This window comes from Equus caballus, chromosome 8, assembly GCF_041296265.1.
Source record: "Equus caballus isolate H_3958 breed thoroughbred chromosome 8, TB-T2T, whole genome shotgun sequence".
Lineage (NCBI taxonomy): Eukaryota > Metazoa > Chordata > Mammalia > Perissodactyla > Equidae > Equus > Equus caballus.
In genome coordinates, this window is record NC_091691.1 from 21,088,893 (window position 1) to 21,113,662 (window position 24,770).

General features: G+C 54.8%; 1 protein-coding gene across 4 annotated transcripts in view; it reads left to right on the forward strand.

Moving 5' to 3' along the window:
• The window catches only part of RBM19 (RNA binding motif protein 19), a 129,418-nt gene that overhangs the window by 38,283 nt on the left and 66,365 nt on the right, over window positions 1–24,770 (forward strand). For all 4 annotated transcript variants that reach the window (XM_005612586.4, XM_070275444.1, XM_023647108.2 and 1 more), the window contains exons 17-21: window positions 1,402–1,577; window positions 4,139–4,199; window positions 7,599–7,678; window positions 10,279–10,334; window positions 13,328–13,444. In XM_005612586.4, coding sequence (XP_005612643.1) covers window positions 1,402–1,577; window positions 4,139–4,199; window positions 7,599–7,678; window positions 10,279–10,334; window positions 13,328–13,444 — 490 coding nt within the window. The remainder of the gene's footprint in view (window positions 1–1,401; window positions 1,578–4,138; window positions 4,200–7,598; window positions 7,679–10,278; window positions 10,335–13,327; window positions 13,445–24,770) is intronic.

The following is a 24,770-nucleotide window of genomic DNA, read 5'->3' on the forward strand; positions in this document are numbered from 1 at the left end:
GCTTGTCTTCGTCAGCGCCCGGCCGGCGCGCAGAACCACCTTGCTGGGCCCGTGCCCTCCAGGTGTCGGGGCTTGGATCTTCCGGGAGGGCGGGCCCCCGCTCGCAGCCGTGAGGGCACAGTCTGATGACGGCTTTGGAGAGTGCTGGGGTAGGGTTGACTTCAGAAGCTCGCCTCTGGAGGGGGAGCTGGGAGTTTGACCCCAGGCCCCCATCTGGTGACTGGGGGGAAAAAGGGGGAGGTTGAACCAAATCGAACACAAACCTGGCAGCAGGATTTCTCAAGAGGTCATGCCACCGTGACCAACCTTGGGAGGCTCCTGTCACCCTTGGGTGACATCTGCATTCGTCACTAAGGCTTACCGGCTCCCTCGTCTCCTCATGACACACACATACGCGCGTGTGCACACTGCCAGCTCACATCAGTACATTGCTCTTCCCTCCTTCTGAAATGCTGTTCTCTCAGAGTGGGACGGGAATAGAGGGTGGAGCGGCAGGACGAGACAACAAGCCTTTGTCATCCCATTTTTCCAGAAATAACCAGAGCGCCTTATGCATTGCCTTCCACTTTTCTCATCTTGCGTGTGTTCCTCAGAAACTGTGTGTCTAGACTGCGATTGGGTTACTTTATATATTGTTTTATATCCTAACTTTTCTCTTAATTTTTATGTTGTAAGCGTCATTCCATGTTGTTAAACATTCTTTGGAAGCATTATTTTTATCAACTACGTATTATCCCAGCCTTTGATGGCACTGTAGCTTTCCTAATCTCTTGTTTGTAAATACAGTGGGTTTTTAAAATTTTTTCAGTATTATGCATAACTGAATTTAATGTGTCACGTATAGATAAAACAACACTCTTCTGCATATATGTTCCCTGAAGTAATGTATATTGGCAACTTCGATTGAATGTAACACTGCTTAGGTTCAAGAGGTATTTAGAATGTTCTGAGTTTTTCTTCCATTCTGTAATTTTTGAAGTTTTAAGTTGCATTTTAGTTTGAAAGTTTAGTAAGTGCTGTTTTTTTGAGGGAAAATATTATGTTTGTGGTTCAATAAAACAGCTGATACACTGATTTATTTTGAGGTTCAGGTTGGTGTGGGGTAGTCCAATCCAAGGTTTTTGATCGGTGTTTCGTATCCCTTTCCCTTCAAAGCAGAGGCAGGAGGCGGGGCAGTGTCTGTGTCTCTCTCCGCTCCCCTCGCCCCCCTTGTCCTCCAACTCTCTCCAGCTCTCTCCAGAGTTGCTAAAACCTGAAACCCAGCACAAGCTAGGAATGTGTCCCTTCCTGCCGCTGACTACACAGGCAGAACCCCCTCACCTAGCAGGTTCCGCGCTTTAGGCCCTGGGGCCTGGGCAGATTCGACAGCATTTAATGGATTTGTTTTTGGGGGGTGTCCAGTGCCAGATGGCAAGACCCCGGAAGGTGAGAAGCCGACAGAGGGAGGAGCAGACGACTCTTCAGCAAAGATGGAAGAGGAGGAGGAGGAGGAGGAGGAGGAAGAAGAGAGCCTCCCTGGGTGTACTCTGTTCATTAAAAATCTCAACTTCGACACCACCGAGGAGACGCTGAAGGGGGTGAGTGATGTCCCGGAAGGGGAAGAAGGGGGCGTGGGCTGGGAACCCGGTCTGCTGATGGAGTCACCGTGTTATTCTGCCTGTAAACGCGACTTGTGTCAATGTGTAGTTTAACAACCAACGACTGCTCGCCTGACGTCTCTGCTGGGCTGTCCGGTAGGCGTCTCACCCGGAGACTTGAGCCTGGGGGTGGGAGGGGCGCCCACATCCGCGTGAGGGGACACGTCAGGGCGTCCAGGGAGGCGTATGGAATGAGAAGCTGTGCTCAGTGTTAGCATTGTATATTCACGGTGTTTCTGTGACATAAAATTACCCAAAAGCAAGTGTCAGCACGACCTCCTGGCCTGGGGTGACCACCAGGAGACACTGAGTGGGTGAGTCTGGAGGAAGTCCCTGGTGGGGTGAGGGTTTTGCGTTCATGGGAAGGCGGCAGAGGGTGAGCAGATGGGGAACTCCAAGTGAGTGGAAAATTCCAAATGAGTGCTGCACTGCGGGGTTGCGGGGCTTCTGGAAGGAAGTGGGCCAGAGATCAGGAAATGGGGTCTTGGTGCCTAAGGATTGGGTCTGCAGGCTCCCGCACTGGCCTGAGAGCTGCCTTTGGGGAGACTCTTCATTTCTGAAAACTGGGCTTGGCACAGAGTAAACACTCGATGCTTTTTTTTAATGAATGAATCAGTGATGGTCAGGCTGACGGCCATGAGCTGGTTCTGGAAAGGAAGACGGCCATAGGGATTGAACTGATTGGTTTCTAAAAGTTCTTTGGAGTTCTGAAATTCCATAGTTGGTCTCCAGAGGGGAGGCAGTGTGCCGGGAGTCCCAGAGCAGGAAGGTGGGGGGGAGTGGGGAAGCCAGCCTGCGTATGCAGGAAGGGTTGGGGTGGGGAGATGACGGTCTCACTCCGAGACCCTCCGGCTGAGTCCCCGTGCTGTGACTGTCCGCTTACCACTTACACAAGCCCCCAGAGCAGTGGAGACACCTGCCTACGCGGCAGCATCTTAAGGGCGAAGGCTCACCCTGCTGACCAGTGGGAGACGCACCCTTCTTGGCGACTTTCTGAGTCGGTTCTGGTTTGGTTTGGGTTTGCTTTTGAAATAAACAGGCACACACTGGTATCATCCAAAGGGTAGATGGCTTTGAGGAGGTCAAACCAGCTTGTAGTTCGTTTGTTTTTTATTTCCGGAGTGCCAGCTCTCCCGGGTCTGGCATGGGAATGCCATCATCAGGAACCATTTTTTCCTGGAAAATGTGCCCAAGCTTCAGCCTAAGGCATCCTCAGAAGTAAAGAATTCTGGGGCTAGGAGGTGCAGCCAAGATGATCTAGTCCGGGTTTCTTCCTATTACAGGTGTGGAGACTGAGGTTCAGAGAGGTCAGTTCACTGAGGTCTCACAGCCCACTAGAGGCACTGTGGGGAGCCGTGCCCAGCTCACAGGGCTCCTGTCTCAGTGCCCTGTCTGATGTGGAGCCATGCTGAGGGGTCAGACTGCCTGGACTTGGATCCCGGCTTCACTCCTTACTAATGGTGCCACTCTGGGCAAGTCCTTTATCCTCTCTGTGCCTCAGTTTCCCCCTCTGTAAAAGGGGAATGTTGGTAGAATCGTCTCGTGAAGTAGTTTTGAAGGTCTGATTAGGATGCATGAGATGCTCAGAGAAGCATTTGACACATGGAATGAGAAGTCGTCATTGTCTCTGCCTGCAGTGCTCGGGCTGAGCGGGGTCTGCCCCTCCCCTCTGCTTTCCCTTCGCTCAATCGGTCAGCACTTACTGGCGCCTGCCTTTCCCTGGGCCTGTGTGTGGTGTTGAAGATACAGCAGTGAACCAGAAGGATGTGAATTTGCCCTGTTGGGTTCAAATTCTGAGACAAAAAAAGTAAAGGGCAAAATAGAGTCAAATATGACTTTACACGTTTTTAAAAATTAGTTGGCATTGAGTGCAGGGGCGGTTAAATGGGTCAAGGCTGGGGTCAGTAGACTCCAGGCTTCCAAACGTAGGCCCGGCTCCCCCACTGCGTGACCCTCAGTGACTCTGAACTGTTCGCTGCCCAGGGCCTTCCTGGATCCTGGAGCCAGAGCAGCCCCGCAGCGCTTGTGGGGAGCTCCAGGGGACCATGCACGTTGCTTCAAGTAGGCCGGGATCCAGCACCTGGGCGTGTTTTTCGGACCCTGAGATGGTATTCTGGCAAATTCGGGGAACCTAGTGTCTGCCCAGGGCACCTGCCTGCTTAGTGGTTTAGAGTCCAGCCATGGGGCACAGATGCCCTGGTCCAAAATGCAGCCCAGCGCCTCCCAGCTCTGTGACCCTGGGTGCCGTCTCCAACCCCTCTGAGCCTCAGTTTTGTCATCTGTAAAATGGGGCAGTAGCACTACCTACCTCCCAGGGTCCCTGCAAGGACCAAATGAGTTCAGGCAGCACAGGGCTCGGGACAGGGCCGGCCCCACTCAGCACAGTCCAGGTATGAGCTCTGCTTTCCTTCTTGTCCCTCTGCTGCCCATGGTTGCGGGCCTGCGTGGGCCTCCGGATTAGCCTAGAAATGCTGACAGTACGTGTTGATGTTCTTTTCCAGGTGTTTTCCAAAGTGGGCACGGTGAAGAGCTGCTCGATTTCCAGGAAGAAGAACAAAGCAGGTATTGTGTGAAACTTCGGAAAGACGCAGTGTAGCTTCGGGTGGGGTGAGGGCACTCTCACTTGCTCATTTTGAGGGTTGTCTCTTGTTCTGGAGCATTGTCCCCCTCAAAGTCTCATTTGGCCTGTCTGGGATGGTCGTTCCAGTGTCCCTGGAGGTCCTGCCTTTCGGTAGAAGCTGCCATGCACGGCAGGCTCCTCTGAGTCCAGGCCCTTTGCCCCAGAGACGTCAGAGATGTTTCGGGGCAGTGCGCTTGGCAGACCGGCAGCACTGATGCTGTTCAGGAGCGGGGGCCTCTCCCTCCTCCTGGCGCCTCTGTGCTTTGGAAGTTTCCTAGAGAATAGCAGGAAATGACAGGTCTTGGGCTTCCCACTTCCCTTCCAAGAGAAATAGCGAGATGTAGAACATCTTGAAAGTTAACCACGCACTTCCCTGGCCTGTGGGTGCCTGGGCCACGTGGACACCACCGTCGTCTCTCCATTTGGCCTCAGGTGTTGTCATGAACTCCTCGACCTCTGCTCTGCCTCTTCTCCAGCCCCGGCTTCCTGCCGATGATGGACAGGCCATAGTCCTTGCTTTTTCTCAGCCGAGCAGTCCCCAGCCCTTCAGTTTGGCAGGATTTGTAGGGATGTCACCTGAGTCAGCCCATGGCTGTGTCCTGAGACAGATGAGCTGGTGGGCACAGCACAGTGCGGTGAAGGATGTGGCCCAGGGGGCCCTAGTGGGACAGGACCCAGCACAGGGGTCCCCACATCAGACCGAGGCTTGGAGGGTGGGGAGGCAGAGCAGGCAGCCGGCGGGAATGGGGGACGCAGAGGAGCAGGCGGGGGGATTGCAGCTGAGCGCTGGCGGGAGTATGTTGAAGAGCCAGGAGATACGCTAGAAAGGCAGGCCCTTCCAGATCACAGACGGGCTTCTGTGCCGCAGAGGAGCTTGGGCTTTTTCCCAGGGGCCCTGGGAGCCTTGGAGGTTTTTAACCAGACACGTGGCATAGAAATTAGGGAGTTCCTTGTATCCATTTGCTAGGGCTGCCGTGACAAGTCCCCAGAAACTAGGTGGCTTCAGCAATGGAAATTAATGATCCCAGAAGTCCACGATCGAGGTTTTGGTGGGTTGGTTCCTTTGAGAACTGTGAGGGCAGGATCTGTTCCAGGCCTTGCTCCCTGGCTTGTAGGTGACCGTCTTCACGTTCACAGGCGTTCTCCTTGTGGGTGCCTGCCCTGCGTTCAGATTCCTCCCCTTTTGTAAGGACCAGTGATAATTGGATTAGGGCCCATTCTGATGACCTCATTTCAACTTGATTACCTCTGTAAAGACCCCATCTCCAAATAAGGTCACATTCTGAGGTCCTGGGGTTAGGACTTGAGCATATCAATTTGAGGGGACACAGTTCAAGCCGTAACATCGCTGTTCTGCAGGAACTGCAGCTCTAGTTAGGGAACAAGGAAAGGCAGCTAGGTACCAAGTTAATATGTAAAGCTCATTGCTGGGGCTTCAGGAAGGGAGGTGACCCCCGAAGTCCAGGGGGTGAGTCAGCCTGGCAGAGGTGTCACCACCCCCATCCCAGGCTGTGCCTGCAGGTCGTAGGGTCTCCGTGCCCGTCTCTGCAATCAGATGCCCCATGGAGCTGCCTTGCACCCCTCGGGCACTCCGCAGCATCCTTAGAAACAGTTCTCTCTCTCTCAGTGTCGTGAGCAGCTCTTGAAACGTGCTCTCTTTTCCAAGAGCCTGTGTGAGAGCCCTGCTCTGGGCTCGTCCTACACAGTTTCAGGAGAGTCTAGGAAGTGTCTGTATCCGTGAGGGCCGTAGCGGGAAACAGGAACACACTCAGCGGGGGCTGTTTAAGAGACGTTTGTGATGACGGGGCCAAGTGCCAAGGTGGGCACTGGGCTGTGGGGACCCACAGGTGCCCAGACAGAGGTCATGCAGGAGAACGCCCTTCCGCCGTGGGGAAGGGAGTGGTGTGACCAGAACCGCAGACAAAGGGCCACCATGGGAGCTGAGAGTGTGGGTTGGACACCAGCACTGCCAGAACCACGCCATGGCAGGGAGCTGGTGGGGTGTGTGGAAGGAACAGTGCCCCAGCTCTCTTTTCCACCTGCCACTCTCAGATCAGTCAGCCTCAAAATTGGCCAAACTCAACAGGAAACCAGGTCGGGAGGCCCAGGCAGCCTCCCAGGGCAGGAGAAGGGCAGAGAGTGGATCTGCACAGCGTCTGTGACTGGGCAATGAACTTGACTGTCTGTAGTTGCCTTTCACACTATCTTAATGCACATTTTGAATATCCGGCACACACAGACACCACCAGCCCATCACCCACAACCTTGAGTCTCCCAAGGAGAGCTTTCACATCTCCACTGAAGAACAGATATTTCAAGTCACCACGGGGTGGCACTGCCTGTCCGCTGACGGTTCTGTCTGAGCCACAGAAGAAGCGTGGGCAGTTCCTGGAATATCCTACTGCACCAGGCCCTCCTTTTATAACATGTGGTTGCGAATGAAAGTGCAAGCAAGCAGGTCCCCGTTGTGGGGGCACAGGTCTCACAAACAGGACAGAAGATGCCAAGATGGGGACTGCTGAGGGAGTCTTAGGTGGCGAATCTTGAAACTCATTTGGATCCATCAGACTTGAGCCAATTCTCTTTGAGTTCATCTGTGAAGAAACTAGAGAGTAAAATTAATGCACCCTTATGAAATGCCAGGTGGAGGAGGCACGCCTCACGTTCTGTGTCACAGGGCTCTGATCTTTTTGAGCCCTATAAAAACCCCTCCCCCCAGTTATGCATACATACGTACATATCTTACTACGTACATATCTGAAGTCGGGAAGCAAAAACTGGTGACAAATTTCTGAGAGATCAGTGCTCTCTGAACTCTTGCTGCTCGTCACCTGGAAGGAGGGAGCCAGATAGGTTCCAATAATGTGGTCGCCCCCCCTGCCCAGCTTTGTATCTGAAACCCTGGAAACGATGTAACCGGACGGTCAGAAACGCCTGTGAGAGAGCCTCACGTGCGTCTGACTCTCGCACACACCTTCATTCTACGGGGACCGCCCAGGCGGAGGATTTGCCGCTTGTCACAGTGATGGTCATCCCTGTTCGTTCCCTCTCCCTCCCAAAGGCGGAGTTCTGTTATGAAGTTAATTATCGTGTCAGTCATCTGTTAATTAATAGTCAGCTGGGCCTCAGACGGCGGCTATATAGCCTCGGTGGCTGGTTCCTCAGGAAGGCTCGTGATAAATGGGGAGGCAGGAGCTGACGCCTTACTGGGAATGAAGAGGGTGTGAAGAGATGAGCACGGAAGCGGGCGTCGGGGGCCAGCGGGGTCCTGGCCTGGGTCCTGGGCTCGCTCCTTCCCTCCCGCCCCCCACACTGCCGTGATGTCCGCCTCTCTCCCTCAGGTGCACTGCTCTCCATGGGGTTCGGGTTCGTGGAATACAGGAAGCCGGAGCAGGCCCAGAAGGCTCTCAAGCAGCTCCAGGTAAAGCGAGAGTTCTGAGCCGAGGTCCAGCGGGGCCTTGGCGGGCGGTGGGGCGGGGGTCCGTCAGCCCTCTGGAATTGAGCGGGAATGCAGGTGAGTCCACATTTCCTGGGCCCATCGCTTCCTCCAGTTCTCCAGGGGCCCCGGGCCCAGGAACGATGGAGAAGCTTCCTTGCGCTGCGTGGCCACTAGTACATTCACTCAGTCCACAGCTCTTTATCGAGGGTCTGGTTTGTGCCGGGTACCGTGCTAGGCCTGGGGGGGACTGGCAAAGCGGACCTCTGAGTAAATACACAGACCGGGTCATGGATGGAGGTGCCTGTATGGAAATAAAGCAGGAACCATGACAGGGACAGGAGGCTTTAGATTGTCTGGTCGGGGAGGCCTCTCTGAAGAGGTGACAGTGGAGCTGACACCTCATTGACAAGGATTCAGCTACACTAAGATGTGGGGAAAGTAGTCTAGGTGGAGGGAACAGCATGTGCAAAGGGTCTGAGGCAGGGACTGTAAGGCAGGAATGAGCTTAGTATGTTTGAGAAGTAGCAAAAGGCCAGTATGGCAGGGGCAGGGGGTGGGGTGGGAGGTGTGTGGGTCCTAGAGACCTTCTGAGGACTGTGGAATTGAGCATCAAGGCAGTGAGATGCCATCAGAGGGCTTGGAGCACAGTGGGGAAGGATCTGATTTCTGCTTCACAGCAGTCTCTCCAGCTGCCATGTGGAGAGGGCATCGCAGGAGGGCAGGTAGGAGACCACTGAGTCATGAGGCAGCAGACGGTGGTGACCTGGCCAGGGTGGAGGCACGCAGGCAGGAGAAGGGGACTGAAGTCAGAGGTGTCCTATGCAGATGGAGAAAGGAGCAGTGCCCTCCTGCTAGGCCCGGAGTGCAGGGTCCTATCAGGGCCCTCGATATCAGGAGGGGAGCTGGGCCGCAGGGAGCAGAACGGGCAGGAGTTTGCACCATCCCAAGGGAGCCAGGGCTCAGCTTGAGACGGTGTCCTCAGCACCCCTCCCTGATGTCCATGTCCCCAGGCCCTTCGGTGGCCGGGGACAAGGAGCACTGCCTTCCCACATGCACCTTTCTGCAGACGCACTTGCTCCCAGCTGTCGCTCGCCTGTGCCTTGTTCTGCAGGAAAGGAGCCACAGCGACCAGGCTGGGTGCTCATGGTTGTGTCTCTAGAACAGGCTTCTAGGCCCAGGGTCCGTGGAAGGGACTCAGGGGGTCTGGGATCCTTTTAAACCACCTTCAGAGTGTCATGTGTCTTGTGTGCACCATACAAAGGAGGACACAGCCCTGCCCAGCACGAGGCCAGGCAGGGTTAAGGTAAAGTAACGTTGAATCGGGCTGAGTTGACAGGCCAGGGTGTAGCAGGCAGCACACCGTCCACAGCCCTCGTTCTCTCTCTCAGAGGTGCGCTCTGCCCAGGACGGCTGGGGTGGACGCAGGGTGGAAAGTGTGCCCAGACAGGGTCACCACCCTTCGCTTATTTATAGCAACTTTCCAGGCCACTCACTGTGTCCCCGTGGAGCTTCCTGGTCAAGGCAAAGGCCTTGGGGGTTATAGGAAATGTAATTGGCTACTTGGCCAATACAGTTGCTTTTGCAGAATTTTGCTGACCTTTCCCAAGAGCTGCGTTGCGTTTGGTAGGATGCTGGGGAGGTGACGGCCTCTGGAGCTTTTACCTTCACGTTGAGAGACGCTCTGCTCTCCACCAGGCCTCGCCAACTCCAACGCCCACAGGGGCCAGGAGGCAGTGTAAATGAGGGAGCGGCAGCCCCCCCAGAACAGAACCTGGACACTTGTGCCCTGTCCCAAGGGGCAGCTACTTCCTGGCTTCAGCCAGTTTTCCTCGTGGGAAAGTGGGCCCCAGCAATACCAGATCTTCTCTGTTTTGGGGTTTGTTGGTTGTTTGTTAAAGACACTGGAAATCCAACTTTGTTGTTAGATGCCATATAGTCACTTAGCTGGAATTCAGCTCTGCTCATTCAGTGTACGTACAATTCAGGATTCTGTGAAGTTCCACCTTGCACCCTGTAGTGTTACGTTCTGTACCTCATTGTGTGCATATGTGCGTGCATATTGCCACAAAGAATTGTTTATACAAAGCTGTGCGTGCTGTATTTTGTGGGAGATTTAAGGGGTTTTCGAGGGTAGTTTTGCTTTCAGGGCCCCGTGTAAGGGCCTAGCTTTCTCTGCAGCTCCTCTGTGATCGAGAAGTTTTTTTAAAGACCATACAGTCTAAACCAACTCTCTCCACAAGCCACATCGAAGGGGCTTCCTTTCCCTGAAAATGCTTGTAAACAGTGGAAAATTCTGTGCCCCTCGAGTGGCACAAAGGTCAAGCCTACTCGCAGCTCGAGAGGACTTTGGAGGGTTGGGTCTCTGTGACCCCCAGCTGCTGCCTGGCTCGGCGTAAGCCATTTCCGGGAGAAGCTGCTCCCTGTCCTTGCTTCCAGCCAGCCCCTCTGCCTGGGAGCAGTCAGTCCCCCTCCCAAGTTTCCTTTCCGCTCACTCGGCTGAAGCCCACTCCAAGGAGGGGCAGGACCACGGGTGAGTATTTCTAGGAGGACGGAGGGACAGGCTGTGTTGTCTTCTCTCTTAGGGTCACGTCGTGGACAGCCACAAGCTGGAAGTGAGGATTTCGGAACGAGCCACAAAGTGAGTCTGTGGTGCCTCCCTCTTTACTTTGATCCGAGTCGGTCGCTCCCGCTCTGGTACCGGCGCCCTGGAGGGTGTCTCGGGACCCTTTGTGTCCTCTCCACCCGCCCCCTCTCGCCATTTGGGACTCGTCCTAATTAAGGTGGTGTTGCATTTGCCAGCACCAACACCATTTCCCTGATGAACCGGTACTCGCCCGTCCTTTGAGTAAATGTTTAATGTGCATTTAATATAATAAAAGGAACGAGTGCAGGAGAAACCAGCCGATTCCGCTCCTCTTGGTGGTATAAATAACCAAGGGAGAGTGGTAAGTTGCTGGTGCTCTGGACGAACCAGAAAAGGCAATAAAACCTAGACGTTTCTCTTTATGGAGCTTTCCTTCTTGGAGCTCGACAGCAGTGCCCAGAGATGGCCTGCAGTTAATTGGAAGGAGATTCAGTAGCTGTTAGAGCTGGAGACGGACTCATCGGCCCAATGCCCAGTTCCCTGAAGTAGTGGAGGGTTTTTGAGGGTTTTAGTTTTGCTCCTTCACCTCCACCTGCTTGTGTGTCTAAATGAACTAATACACTTGAGGGGGTTTGAACAGTGCCCGCCATATAACACGTGCCCGGCGTAAGCCATTATTATTATTGTCACTGTCATTATCATCTACCCACCTCAGGTGATAGAATGACTGCTTCTCACAGTACTGGCTGCGTTACCATCTTTATTTGCTACTTTTCGGCCAGTTGGTCATTTCTTGTGGTCATTGGGACCTGGAGCTGCTGCTCTGTCTTCCTTCTCTCCCTGTTTTCATGGTCCTTGTGAATCCTGCCCAGGTGTATTGTTCACGCATCCCAGTCTGTGCCAGGCTGAGCATCCTGAGCGAGCAGAAGGCTTGGTGCGGGAGCCCGCAGAAGTCTAGCATGGGTTCCTGAGCTCTGGGGTGAAGGTGGGAGCCCAGGCTTTGAGCCCCACAGCTTTGGGTTCTAAGCCAGGAGCTGTGTGCCTTTGGGCAGATGACGTTGCCTGTAAAGCAAATTGTGGTAACTAGAGGTTGTGTGTGAAGCATCTGGCGCGTGCCATGTACATGAGCACCCAGCCAGTGGTGGCATCTTTCTTTTCAGTCCCCTGTCTCCAGGGAGCAGGCTGAAGTCACTTTACAACCTCTCAATTCCTAGTCAGTGTTTGTGTAGTTGTTCTTTTATTCAACAAAAAATTGTAGGAAGCCTACTGTGCGCCACTCTTCCCAGGTGCAGGGGAGGGGATTTGCCTGTGGAGTGTGCATTCTAGGGCCATGTTCTTGATCGAACCTTCTGCAACGATGGAAATGTTCTAGGATGTTCTACATCTGTGCTGTCCAGCGTGGTAGCCACTTGCTACACATGGCTTTTGAGCACTTGAACTGTGGCTAGTATGACTGTATTAGTTATCGACTGCTGCGTGACGAAATGTCTCAAGACTTAACAGCTTCAAACAGCAAACGTTTATTCTCACAGTTTCTGTGGGTCAGGAACTCAGGAGCAGCTTCGCAGGGTGGTTCTGTCTCGGGGTCTCTGGTGAGGCTGCAGTCAGGATGCTGGCCGGGGCAGAAGGCTCCGCTGGGGCTGATGGATCCGCTTCCAAGATGGCGCCTTCACTGGCTGTTGGCAGGAGGCCTCAGTTCCTCACCACATCGGCCTCTCCCTGGGACTGCATGAGTGTCTTTACCGCATGGCAGCTGGTTCCCTCTGGAGCGAGTGGTCCGAGAGAGAACAAGGAGGAGGCGATGATGTCTTCGGTGACCTAGTCTCAGAAGTTAGATCAGAAGACGATCACTTCGGTCTTCTCTTGGTCGCACAGGCCTGTCCTGATGCAGCGTGGGAGGGGCCTACACGAGCATGACTACCGAGAGGCAGGGGTCACTGGGACCATCCTGGAGCTGGCCACCCCAGCAACTGAGTTTTTAATTTGGATTTGTTTTCATTTAGATTTCACTAGCCACATGTGGCTGGTGGCTGCTGTGTTGGACAGCATAGCGCTAGAGGACAGACAGTCAAGAGCCACATGCTTAAACATGTCACATGCTGTCACATGGCGATGCATGCCAGGGAGAAGAATAAGGATGAGGGGTGGGGGTGAGTGGCCGTTTAGTGGAGAGAGTCAGGGAAGGGCCCTGAGGAGGTGACGTGGGTCAGACTTGAAGGAAGTGAGTCATCACGATAGTCATAATAACAGCTGCCGTTCATTGAGTGTTTCCCACATGGCGGGCACCATGCAGAGTGTTTGACATGTCCTCTCTCGTTAACTCCTCAAACAGTCTGCTGAGGTTGTCAGTGTTATTAGGCCTATTCTGCAGTTGAGGAAACTGAGGCCCAGAGAGGCCAAGTTACTTGCCCAAGATCACACAGATCCTAAGTGACCGACTTGGCATTCACTCCCAGATTGTTAACTCGCAGCCGTGCTCATGACCCTACCCTGCTTGGATGGAGCTGGGTTTTTCCCTGGGAGAGCAAGGGGACAGGGGAGGTAGGGCTGCATTAGGATGGACTTGAGCTTCAGGCTCAGAGTTTCCCACCTCACCCTTGGTCCATCTGCATGCTTAGAAACCGCTCCAGGCTCCTGGATGATGCTCCCCGGGTTAGTGATGAAATGTCTCAAAACACGACCTCTGGCTAGGTCAGCCGGGGCGACGCAGGAGGTTAGATGTAGGGAGGAACCAGCCCCCCCTCGTCAGCATTCCTTTCTGAAGTCCCCGATAGTCCCTGAGTCTGTCAGATGAAGGACAGCAGGCACCCAAGGGGGGATGTGTCAGCCTGACGTCCAGAGCTGTTTTGGGGAGAAGATAATTATGCTCCGTGTCACCCAGGGGAGACTGCCTCCCTCCCCTTTCATCTCAGCCTCCTCCACACCAGCTCCTGGAATCCGTCCCCTGAAGGGAGGACACGAGCATTGGTGCTGGGGGAGGTGGAGTCAGTGTAGGGCAGCAGCCACTGATGCCCCGATTAAACGGAACCCTTTCCCCGACCCTCCAGGCCAGCCCTGACATCCGCTCGGAAGAAACAGGTTCCCCGGAAGCAGACCACCTCCAAGATCCTGGTGCGGAACATCCCCTTCCAGGCTGACAGCCGCGAGATCCGAGAGCTTTTCAGGTGAGAAGCACTGCTTCAGTCCGAGGGGCTGTGGGCGGCCGTCAGGTCCTCAGGAGGGCCAGCGCCCTGGTCCTGCAAAGGTCGTCTTTGCTGCCTCTCATTTCTCTCCCTGCGTCTCAGACACTGCTCTCCAGAGCACTGTGCAGAGAGAATTCAGAACGGTTAGGCCTCTCCCTCCCCAGGCGGGACAAGAAAGGCGCTCAGCCTTCTCCTCCCCGTCAGTAACCCGGGGAGGGCCAGGAGCCCGGGGGGCTGAAGCCTGGCTCTGCTTATGAGCTGTCTGGAATTTCTACCCAAGTCATTCTTTGGGATTAAGCTGGGGATTCTCCACCCTGGCGGCACCATCGGGTTACCTGGCGACTTTCATAAACTTACCTTTGCTCAGGCTCCACCGCCAGAGAACTGGAGTCTGTGGGTCAAGGGTGGGGCCCAGACGTGGGTATTTTGATCAGAACCCCCCAGGGGATTCTAATGTCCAGCCAGGGGTGGGGGCCGCTGCATGCATTGCTGTCTCTGGAGAGCCCCTTTTGAAATGAGGGTGAATCATAAAGAATGAAATCCAGCAGCAGCTACCAGCACAGGGGTCAGAAACTCAGTGATCTCTCGGGGGGCCAGGCAGGTGACAGCCTGGAAGAGCAGACTGGGTGGGGACTGATGGGCTGGAGGGCCAGCCGTGACTCCTCGCAGGAATGCCGATATAATAGGACCAGTTCTCCCGCGTTTGGAAAGAAACTGGCAGTCTGGATTCTCAGGGGGAGTAAGTTGGCAACTAATTCAGTTTCTGGAAATAAACACTGTGTGGACAAAGTCTGTCTGTGGGCCTGAGATGGCCCAAGGGCCAGCAGCATGCGGCCCCCATGCCGGTCCATCACAGTGTCTGATTTCTCGGGTTGGTTAGGTCTACCCCAGCACCAGGCCCTGGATGGAACGTCTTTTGGGGGGGCATCCGTGGAAGATGGTTCAAGCCGACCAGTCACCAGGTGTGTGCTGGGTGGCGCAGAGAGAGGCCACCTGGCCCTTAGAATGTAACAGCAGGTGACATTAGCCCTAACTGGGCAGATTGTGGAGGCTTCGTTGCCATCTAAGAGTGCTCTGGGGGCCTCCAGCCTCGTGGTCGGCACATGGCTGAGCATTTTGGATTCTGCGGACTAGGCCCTGTTCGTTCAACCTGTGTTTGTCCACTTCTGGCCTGAAGATCAGGAGAGCTAAGTCCCGATTAGAATTACCGGTTAGCATGTCTCAAGTTCAACTGTGGGTACAAAATATAAGTCCTATATTTTGGGGACTGGAAAATTGTATCTTTGTGTGAAATCTACTCTTTTTGCTCTCACTCTTTGGTTCAAAGAATGAGGAGCCATTTGGGGAATTTGCTTCAAAAATCACTATCCTCCTCCCCTCTGTCCTAAATCATACACGGGGCGCAGTTCACAACAGATGTGGTTAGCGGGTGCTGATGCAAAGATGCCAGCCCGCTCGGGATTTCTGAGTGCCGGGGTCTCAGCTGTGAGCCCTGGGGCTCCTGCGTGGCAGGAACAGCCTGGTGAGAGGGGTCACCTCCATTTCCCTGCACCCAGAGATGAGTCAAGAGGAGTTCATGAGCGAGGTTGTCCTTACGAGAAGAGAGATCCTCGGCCTCGCGCGTCTGTGGGCTTTCACATGCCTCTGCTCTTGAAAAAGAGTCCAATTTAAGAACTACCAGATGAAAATGGGGTTGCTGCAAACAGCTCGTGTCGATCAGGAAAGAGGACCCCGCCGAATGACAATCTTGCTTGGTCCCACAGTCTGTAGGATGATGCTCAGCCCGGGAACAAAAGACCGCGGCGGAAGGGGGAAACGCGCCGTTTGATCTGGCATCTTATATTCATTTCGAGAAGACAAGGCATTAGTGTCCACCAAACGTAATTACGTGCGCCGTTTCTTCTCCCTGCCGTTGTCCTGATGGGTGCTCTCCTCACCCCTGGACGCGGAACGCCTTCTCCAGGGCTTCCCTGCTTTGTCACTGGGGCTGGGCTTAAGGCATTTCCAAAGGGTGGGCAGCAGGGGTCGCTGTGAGCCTGCTCAGGGAGCCGGAGCTTGTCCAGGAAACCGGAGCCCCGATTTCAGACAAAGCCAATGGCCAGCAAAAGTCAGAGCCAGGGAAGGGTTTCAGGGTTTAGGGGGACAGACTGGTCCATTTTGCCAGGCAGGTGTTGTGGGCTTGTCCTGCCAGGTGCAGTCAGAGCCACAACTCCCTCTTATGGTGGTGGCGGCTGCACACCTCCCTGTGCAGCGTCTTCCCCTTTAAGCTGCACAGCACCCTGTGAGGGAGGGGGTGCTGTTATCCCTTGTTGCCCCCGGAAGGGAACTGGAGACTAGGGAGGTGAGGGTCTTGCCCAGGACCACACAGCTGAGCCAGGATTGACGTTTCAGTGCTCTGCCCAGAGCCCTGGCCTGGAACCCCTCCTCTCTGCAGCCTGTTGTCCTTCTCTTGGCTCTCGAAGGAGGCGTTGCCCCCCCAGATCATTTGAGTGGAACCACTGTCCTGTGAGAGCGAGTGTGTCGTTGGTACCAGGCCCTGCTCTAGGCACCCAGCATGCCGCCGTTCCAGGAGAGACACAGGCCCTCTCTCGAGGAGTTTACTGTCTGCAGAGGCCAGGGAGGAAAGCGACAGTGACAGTCATGCTGTGACACTCCCAGCACGTGCAGGCATGAATGCAGGGCTGTGGGAGAGCGGGGCCAGGTTCTCAAGATGGCTGCCCACCCTCTCCAGCCCCCCAGGGGCCTGCATGTGAGCTGGGGCAGCAACGTTTGCCTGGGTCTCCCCTGGAGACCACCAGCCTTCCAGTCGGGCCTCAGCACTGCACTCCAGCGCCTCCACCTGGCCAGACAGGTGCCCGTTTCTGCGGGTTCATCTCCTGCGACAGTTTGAGGCTCACCCTTTAGAAGTCAGAGTGGACACAGCCATGGATTCGGAGCCGGCCATTCTCCTCTCTCTGCCACCCCTTTTCTGGGCCCCGGTTTGCCCTGGCATAAAGTAAGAGTAGTAATACTAATGATAACATGTGCTGTGATCTGTGACGATGATGGAGGAACAAGCGTGACTGTTTATCGTTGTCGTTCAGTACAGTTTCCAAGCCCGACCTCTGTGCCGGGCACTGTGGCTGATGGGCTTTTTGTTATTAGGGCTCTGTTTACCGAAACAGCCCTGCAGAATAGTCATCGTCTCCATTTTCCAGTGAACATTCCTGCTCTGGAGCCCCATTCCTCCTGCTGGGTCGTCAGGGCTGGGGCTGGCACCCCGCTCCCTCACCACCTGGCTGCTTCCAGGGCTGTTGAAAGGAATAAACACGATTTTGTGGGTGAAGCCCTGAGTGCGGGGCCTGCATGGAGCAGGTAGTTGGCAAAGGTGAGCTGGGGTCCTTACTAAACTGCCCAACACCAGTGCGCCAGGCTCTGAGCCCCGGCGGGTCTGACTCAACAGAACCTGCGTCTTTAACAGCAGTGCCGAATCCTGAAAATTCTCTGCAGCATTTTCTTATTTTTTTCGTCCTTCCCCTAAGTATGTCCCTCCCTCCCTGTCCTCCCAAACTGTAACCCTGTCCCCATCCAGCTGGGTTCTGGGGCAGAGAGAGTCCGTAGGGAGTGGAGACCCAGGCTGAACTGGTCCCCCTCCAGCCCTGAAAGGGAACATGGAAGACAAACGGGAGCCCAGAGCATGCAGATGTGTGCATGGGTGCAAGGAGCACGCGCCTCCCCCACAATGGGAGCCAGGGTGGAAGCAGCCGTCGGCTCTCCCAGCGGGGCCCACGGTCTTAAGTCGGTATGTGTTCTGAAAGAAGGGTGTAGACTGGTCTCTCCCTCCCATCAGGGTTTGCTCTGGGGTAGGGGTGTGTGTGCGTGTGCATGCATGTGCGTGTTTTGCTGTGTTTGTCTTATTCTTTCCCCACCTCCATCAGAAAGCCTGGATTTGAAAGTCCCCAGCACAGGGGGCGGTTCCGAGAGCAGCCGCACGGATGCCTCAATGGGGCCTCCGTCTCCCCTCAGCTGAAGCTTCCGCGTTCACGGCCTCGCATCCTGACGCGCAGGCGCATGTGTGCAGAGCCAGAGCGTTGGGCGGACGGGCCTCGTTCCCACCCCGTTCCAGGTGGTGGCCCTGAGAGAGCAGAGAGCCCTTGGGAACCAGTTGGTACTGGGTTGACCACACCCCCAGTGCTCATGGTGTGGGTGCGTCTTCACAGCCACCCAGCGAGGTGGAGCTGCTGAGCGCCCATTTCTGCATGAGGAAACCGGGGCACGGAGAGGCACAGGGGCCGTTCTAGAAGGACCCTCAGCTCGCCCGTGTCTTTTGTACTCCGTGGGCAGCCTTGGGTTCTGGAAGGCAGTGATCTTCCCGGAAGGGGTTCTGCACACAGGGCTGGCCTTGTGAGCTTGTGACCTGTGAAGTCCCACAAGACCCCACGCTTGGTTTAAGGCTCTGCTGTCACTGTCTTAAAATTCTTACTTTTTGAATAAGGGGCCCTGAATTTTCAGTTTGTACCAGGCCCTGCAAACTACGGAGACAGTCCTGCATGCAGAGCAGCGGCAGCTTAGAGTGTAGGTTGGCAGCCGGCCCCCTCCGTTCGCTCATCTGCAGGGTGGGACTGGAGGTCCTGCCCGCTTCCCTCCGTCCCCAGCAGGGGGGGGCGCAGTGCGAGAACGGGTGTACAAAGCCCAGGAGGGGGGGCCTTCTACAGAAGCGTCTCTCTTCATCGTCCTCGTCCCTGGTTCCCCCTGTGGGTCATTGCCGAGGAGCGCGTCTCAGACTGACCTGCTCCTTAGGATGACGTCAGAGCCTCCAGATGGCCCCCGATCCCGAGTGAGGCGGTGATAGCGCAGCGTCAGCTCTGGCAGCAGACGGCACGGGTTCCAGACAGTTCCCTTCTCTCCAAGGCTGTGGCACTTCACCTCTTTGAGCCTCGGTTTTCTTCATCTGTAAATGGGGACAGTAAGAGCCTGCCTGATAGCTGGGCGGTGACATGAGTCAGTGTGTGTGAGACCCCCGGCCCGGCGCCCAGCGTGGCGGAGGCACCCAGCGAGCGTGGCTGTTGGTGCTGCTCCTCTGGGTGGTCAGCTCCTTCAGGAGCCCTGGATTGTGCTGTTGCCACTGAGGCCACCGCTCGCTCTCCCAACCCCAGCCGGGCAGCTCGGCCTGTCCTGTGACCCCGCTGCCTTGTTGTCATCCCACCCAGCCTCACAGCTGCCTCAGAGTGCTGTCTGTGTGGGTGCTGGGAGTGCCTCGCTGTGTCCACAGGGCCCTGGTCCAGAGCGGTGCTTGGTAAATGTTTGCTAAGCACGTAGGTCCACTGTGCAAAGCCTTCCTCCATGGAATCCTGATCAAGACGGGGCACGTGAGGCACAGAGAGCTTAAGGGTTCACCCAGGGTCACACAGCTCTGCAGCAGCACACCCAGGTCTCTCTCACTCTAGAGCCCCACCCAGCCACCCTGGAACTGTCCCCGAGGGTCGGGTTGTCAGGGAGCTGCTGGCAGAAGCACTGCCTCAGGCAGGCTGGACCAGGGCTGCAGGCTACAGATGGAGAGCTTTTCTTTCATCTGAGCTGCTTTTTTTTTTTTTCCTGTTATTTTTTCCCCAGAAGTGTGAACCACCTGCGAGGGGTGTGAATGGGTGAGCTCCCAACAGGTGTCTGGAGGCCTTAATTACGCAGCTTGCATCTCCTGTCCCCTGTGTACCTCTCGTGCCCGCCTTGTGGACAGTGTCTGTCCGTCCCTGGCCCCTTTCCTCCTCATTTCCTCTCACAGTGACTGTGACCGTGACCGTGCAGGGAGGTGGCTGACAACAGCTTGCCTGCCGAGTTCCTCTCGAGCTGCCCCCGCCTCGGGCCCCTCGCCCAGGTGTGGGCTCCCTGCCCGATTAACCCCTGGTTGTCAGCAGTGCTTTTCTCGAAGCCGTGAGCCCTGTGATCTGCTCTCCGCAGAGGCCTGGATGGTGGGGCCACTTTCTGTCCCCGGCTTCTTGGGGAAGCAGCTCTGCAAAACAGCCGTGGGCAGCTCCTGAGAGCCAGCCCAGACGTTCGCGAAGGCGTGTGTCGGGGAGAGAACCCTTGGCCAGGTTCTGAAAGGGCTGGGGTGAGGAGGGCAAGCTGACCCCGGGTGCTTCCCCCCTCGACAGGGGGACCTGGGCAGAGGCCACGCCGCTCACTTTCCTCTCGTCTGTGCTGCTCTCTCACCGCGGGGCAGAGCTGAGTAGTTGTCTCAGCCCCCGAATGGCCTGCAAACCTGTGAAATGTTGACCCTCTGGCCCTGAATGGGGAAGGTTTGCTGAGCCTGGACTAAACTGAGCCCAGGGCCTCTGTGGAGATGAGGCCCACTCGAAGGGAATTCGGTTTTGTCTTCTGGTTTTAATTACACACTAAGGCATTTTTCCCTCCCCTGGTAAAGAGGACAGACGTTAGGTGACGCGCCGCCCCGTTGACCCGAGGACGGCGTGGGAGGCCGCAGCTCAGAGAGTTGCCGCATTCGCTCTGCAGGCCACTGCCCGGCTGTGACTGTTTCCTCCTCAGGGGTCTCCCCGCTCCTCCTGCTTTGCTGAGGTTTTTTGTTTGTTTGTTTTAAGACAGTTTTTTTAGAGAAGTTTGAGGTTTACAACAAAATTGAGAGGAGGATACAGAGATTTCCCACAACCCCCTGCCCCACACACGCACAGCCGCCTCCATCATCTGCATCCCCCCGAGGGGACGTTTGTTAGAATCAGTGAGCCTCCACAGACACGTCGTTAGCACCCCGAGTCCAGAGTGGACATTAGGTTCACTCTTGACGTTAGGCAGTCTATGGATTTGGACGAGCATATAGTGACACATATCCATCGTTGCAGTGTGTGTTTTCACTGCCCTGAAATCCTCTGTGCCTCCTCCATGCATCCCTCACTTCCGTTTTGCTGCAGTTTTGAAGGGTGGAATGAATGCATTCATTGTTCATTGTAAGCCGAGCTTAAGCACCATCATTGCATTTGGGACCCACCCTAGTCCAGTATGACCTCCCCTGACCTTGATCACGTCTGCAGAAGCCCTATCTCCAAGGAAGATCCCATTCACAGGGTCTGGCAGACATGAATCTGGGGGACACTGTTCGCCCAGTAGAGGGTGTCTTAGATGGGGTGGTCAGGGAAGGCTTCTCGGAGGAGGGGACATTCAAGTGGGGACCTGAGGGTGTGAAGGAGGGAGCAGCATGCAGATCTGGGGATGGCACGTGCCAGGCCCCGAAGTGGGAATGAGCTTGGCCTGCAGGAGAACGGGCAGTGTGGTTTGGGTAGGGGGAGCAGGGACAGAGGGACCGTGCTGAGATGAGACGGTGGACAGGGGCCCCATCTTGTGGGCCCTGATGAGGGCTGTGGATGGGTGTTGTTTAAACTTTTTACTGACGTGTAAGTTAATTACTGAGGAGCGCACAGACCCTTGGTGTACAACTTGAGTGGTTAGAATGGGCACCCGTGTCACCAGCGCCCTGCTCAGCCGCAGAGCTGCCCCTGCCCGCTCAGTCCCTGCCCCATCTCCCTGCCCGCCACTCTCCTGACTCCCCAAAACCTGCATTTGCGCTGCCTGTCTTTGTGTGTTATGTAAAGGGAATCATAACATGTATATTCTTGGGGGTCTGGCCACTTTGCTCAATAATTTTTTGTGAGATTCGTCTGTGTGGTTACATTGTGTGTATAACTTGTTCATTCTCGTTGCCGTATGGTATTCCATCATGTGACAGTATGACAATATGCTTAACCCTTTTGCTGGTGAGCATTTGGGTAGTTGGCAGCTTTTTGGCAGTTTCGAATAATGAGCGCTCCTGTGAACATTCTTGTGTATGGCTTTTGGTGACTCTGTGCTTGCATTTCCTAGGGTGTACCTGTGCAAGTGGAATTGCTGGGTCGTGGGGGTGCGTGCTTCAGCTTCAGTAAATGTTGCCAAACAGCCTTCCAAAGGAGTTGTGTTGATTGACACTGCTGCCATCAGTATGTGTGTTCTGGTTGCCCCTCATCCCCGCCAACACTTGGTACTGTCTGTCTTTCTCTTAGCCATTCTGGTGGGTGTATAATGGTATCCTTGCATTGTGATTTTAATTTGTGCTTCCCCTATGACTAAGGAAATCAGATGTTTTTTTGATGTGTTTATGAGTGTTTGGATATACTTTGTGGAATGCCTATTTGAGTCTTCTGCCCATTTTTTTAATTGGGTTGTCTGATTTTTTTCCTTCCTAATTTTCTAATTACTTTTTCTATAATTTTGTATATTCTGGATTCGAGCCCTTTGGTGGACATATTATTGCAATTCCTCCCTCTCTCGTTTCGTGAGTAGCTTACTGGTGTCCTTTGATGAACAGAGGCTCCTAATTTTAATATTGTCTGTTTGTCATTTTCTTCTCACGTGGTTAGAACCTTTTGTGTCCTGTTTAAGACATCTTTGCCTCCTCCGAGCTCATGAAGATAGTCTCCTATGTTTTCCTTTGAAAGCCTTGACCTTTCACATCTGGGGATGCAATCCATCTGGAATTGATTTTTGTGTATGGCGTGAGGTAGAGATCAAGGGCGGTTTCCTCCCCACATGGAGGTGCGGTGGGTCCAACATCATTTATTTGCGCAGGCCGTTCTTTCCCCTCTGCTCTGCGGTATCGATTTTTTCATAAATCAGGTGCCCGTGCGTGTGAGGGTCTGCTTCTGGACTCTGCTCTGTCCCGCAGGTCCATTCGTCTAGCCCGGTGCCAATGCGCACCGTCCTAATTACCGTGGCTCTGTGATAGCTGGCGTCTGGCGTCTTTGTTCTTCAAGATCGCCTGGGCTGTGCTCCGCCCTCCGCACCCAGGTCTCCGGGTTTTATCCACGGCTGCGGGACGTTCTGAGCAGAGAGAGCAGTGGGATCTGATATCTGTAAAAGCTCTGTGAAGAGAGGGTCAGCGTGGGTGTGAGGAGGCCAGCGAGGACGCCTTTGCAGTCCCCGGGCCAGCGGTGATTGTGGCTTGGCCCAGGTGTCAGCGGTGTCAGTGGGCTGCCGGGTCGATTCAGGGGTGTGTTTGCAGAGTCCTGCTGACGGCTTCAGTGGGGACTGTGGTGCTGGTGGGAACCGAGGACGACTTCCGTGTTTTGATGCTCAGCAGCCAGCTGGCTGATGTGTCGTGTGGGGTGGGCAGTCGAGGGAGGCGCCAGCCCCGCTCCGCACGCACAGCCTTTCCTCGCCCGTGGTGCCTCACACGTAACCAGTGGCCACAGCAGCGGTGCCGAAGTTGCGCTTCGCTGGTGATCCGTCGGTGCGCATGCGTGTGTTGAGGGTTCCGGCGGACCTTCCTGTCGGGAGCCGCTCTGGCTCAGGGCAGCCTCTTAGCTCGGCGGTGTCAGCTGTAGCATCAGCATCGCTGCGTCCGCATTCCTCACTGGCGCGTTCTCCGCCATGATGGAGACGCTGTGGATGGTATCTCTGGATGTCACACAGCCCTTACCAGAGGGCGCTGCCAGGGCCTGAGGAGCTCTGTGCGCATGATTTCACCCATTCCTCCCCAACGGGCCGGGGGAACCGAGCAGGTGGCAAAGGCGGAGTAACAGCCCTGGTCACTCCTTCTGTGCTGTGTCTCCCACTGCAGATTGTGGGGGGGGGGGGAAGGTGGGGGGCGCGCGCCCTTTTTAGCCCTTTCACGTACCTGTCCTGCACATATCTGTTAAGCCCTTACGATGTGGCCGTCTTCAGCAGTAATTCCCTCGGAGATTTTACATGTTCATGGTGCTTGTCAAGGCCAGTCTGCAAAAACTTCACACGTGCTCACTGTGAGCTAAGCCCCGTGCCAGTTTCACAGGTCCCACTCCTGTCCCCAGGATCGCCGCACTCTGAGGAAAACATGGGCCCACCGGGGAAGATGATATCACTCACAAGGCAGTGAGTGAAAAATGCCAAGGAGTCGGTTCTTTCCTTAAGGGAATGCCCCAAAGACAGAATATAGGAGTCGTTGCCTCACATCTTTTTATTTGGAACAGAGATCCTGGATCTGAACGGACTCCAGGGTTCACTTTAGCCAGCTGTGGACTGCGGCTCAGCAGAATCACGTGGTCCGAACCCCAGATGTCCCACCCCCTCTGTGGCGTGACCACATCTTGAATCCAGCTGTTAATCTGAGGCCCCTTGGTTTAGGAAGGAGAGCCATGAACTGACCAGATATAGCAGATTAGAGGGTCTAGGGCTGGCCAGCCTGCAAAAGGAATGCCCAGGAGGAGACTCGGGGCTGAGACCCACAGCAGCTGTGACTGAGAATCGGATTCTGTTCAGAGTAAAAACAAGTGAGTACACACCTGTCAGAATGGCTAAAATGAAATATAGGAGGAACACACAATGCTGACGGGGATGCGCAGAAACCAGGTCACTCACACATTGCTGGCAAAGAGCATGGGCGGTTTCTGACGCACGCAGCGTGCGCTTACCGTGTGAGCCGGCAGTGCGCTCGTGGGCTTCTGTGCCGGAGAAACGGAAACCCGTGTTCCTACAGAAACCTGTCCTCACGTCCATGAGCTCCTGAGTGGATACGCAAGATGCGGTGTGTCCTACAGTGGAACGTTATTCTGCCAAAAATAGGAATGCAGTACTGACACACGCTGCACCATGGATGAACCTTGAAACATGCTAAGTGAAAGAAGCCAGTCGCAGAAGACCACGTATTACATGATTTCCTTTATATGGAGCGTCTGGAATAGGCAAACGTAGAAAGACAGTAGGTTGATGGTTGTTGCCTAGGGCTGGGGAAGGGGGTTGGAGGCGATAGCTAAAGGATGTAGTGTTTCTTTTAAAGCTGATGAGAATTTTTTAAAATTGACTGTGGTGATGGTTGCACAACTCTGTGGAATATACTAAAAACCATTGAATTGTACACTTTAAATGGGTGATTTGTATGGTACGTAAATATATGCAATAAAGCCATTACCAAAGAAAGAAAGGGAAAGAAAGAAACTTGTACACAAGTGTTCACAGCAGCTTTGTTCATAACAGCCAAGGACTGGAGACAACCCAGGTGTCCTTCAGCGAGCGAAGGGTGAAATGAGCTGTGGCAGGTCCATACCACGGAATACTACTCAGCAATAGAAAGGAACTATCAATACACATGACCTGGGTGAGTCGCTAGAGAATTATGCTGAGTAGGAAAAGCTAATCTCAAAAGGTTACCTACTGCCTGAGCCCATTTATATAAATTCTTAAAGCGACAAAATTATGGAGATGGAGATCAGGCGAGTGGCAGCTGGGGGTCAGGGAGGCGAGGGGAAGGGCGGGAGGTGTGGCTATAAAAGGGTGGCCTGGGGGAGCCTTGTGATATAAGCATTCTGTCCGTCGA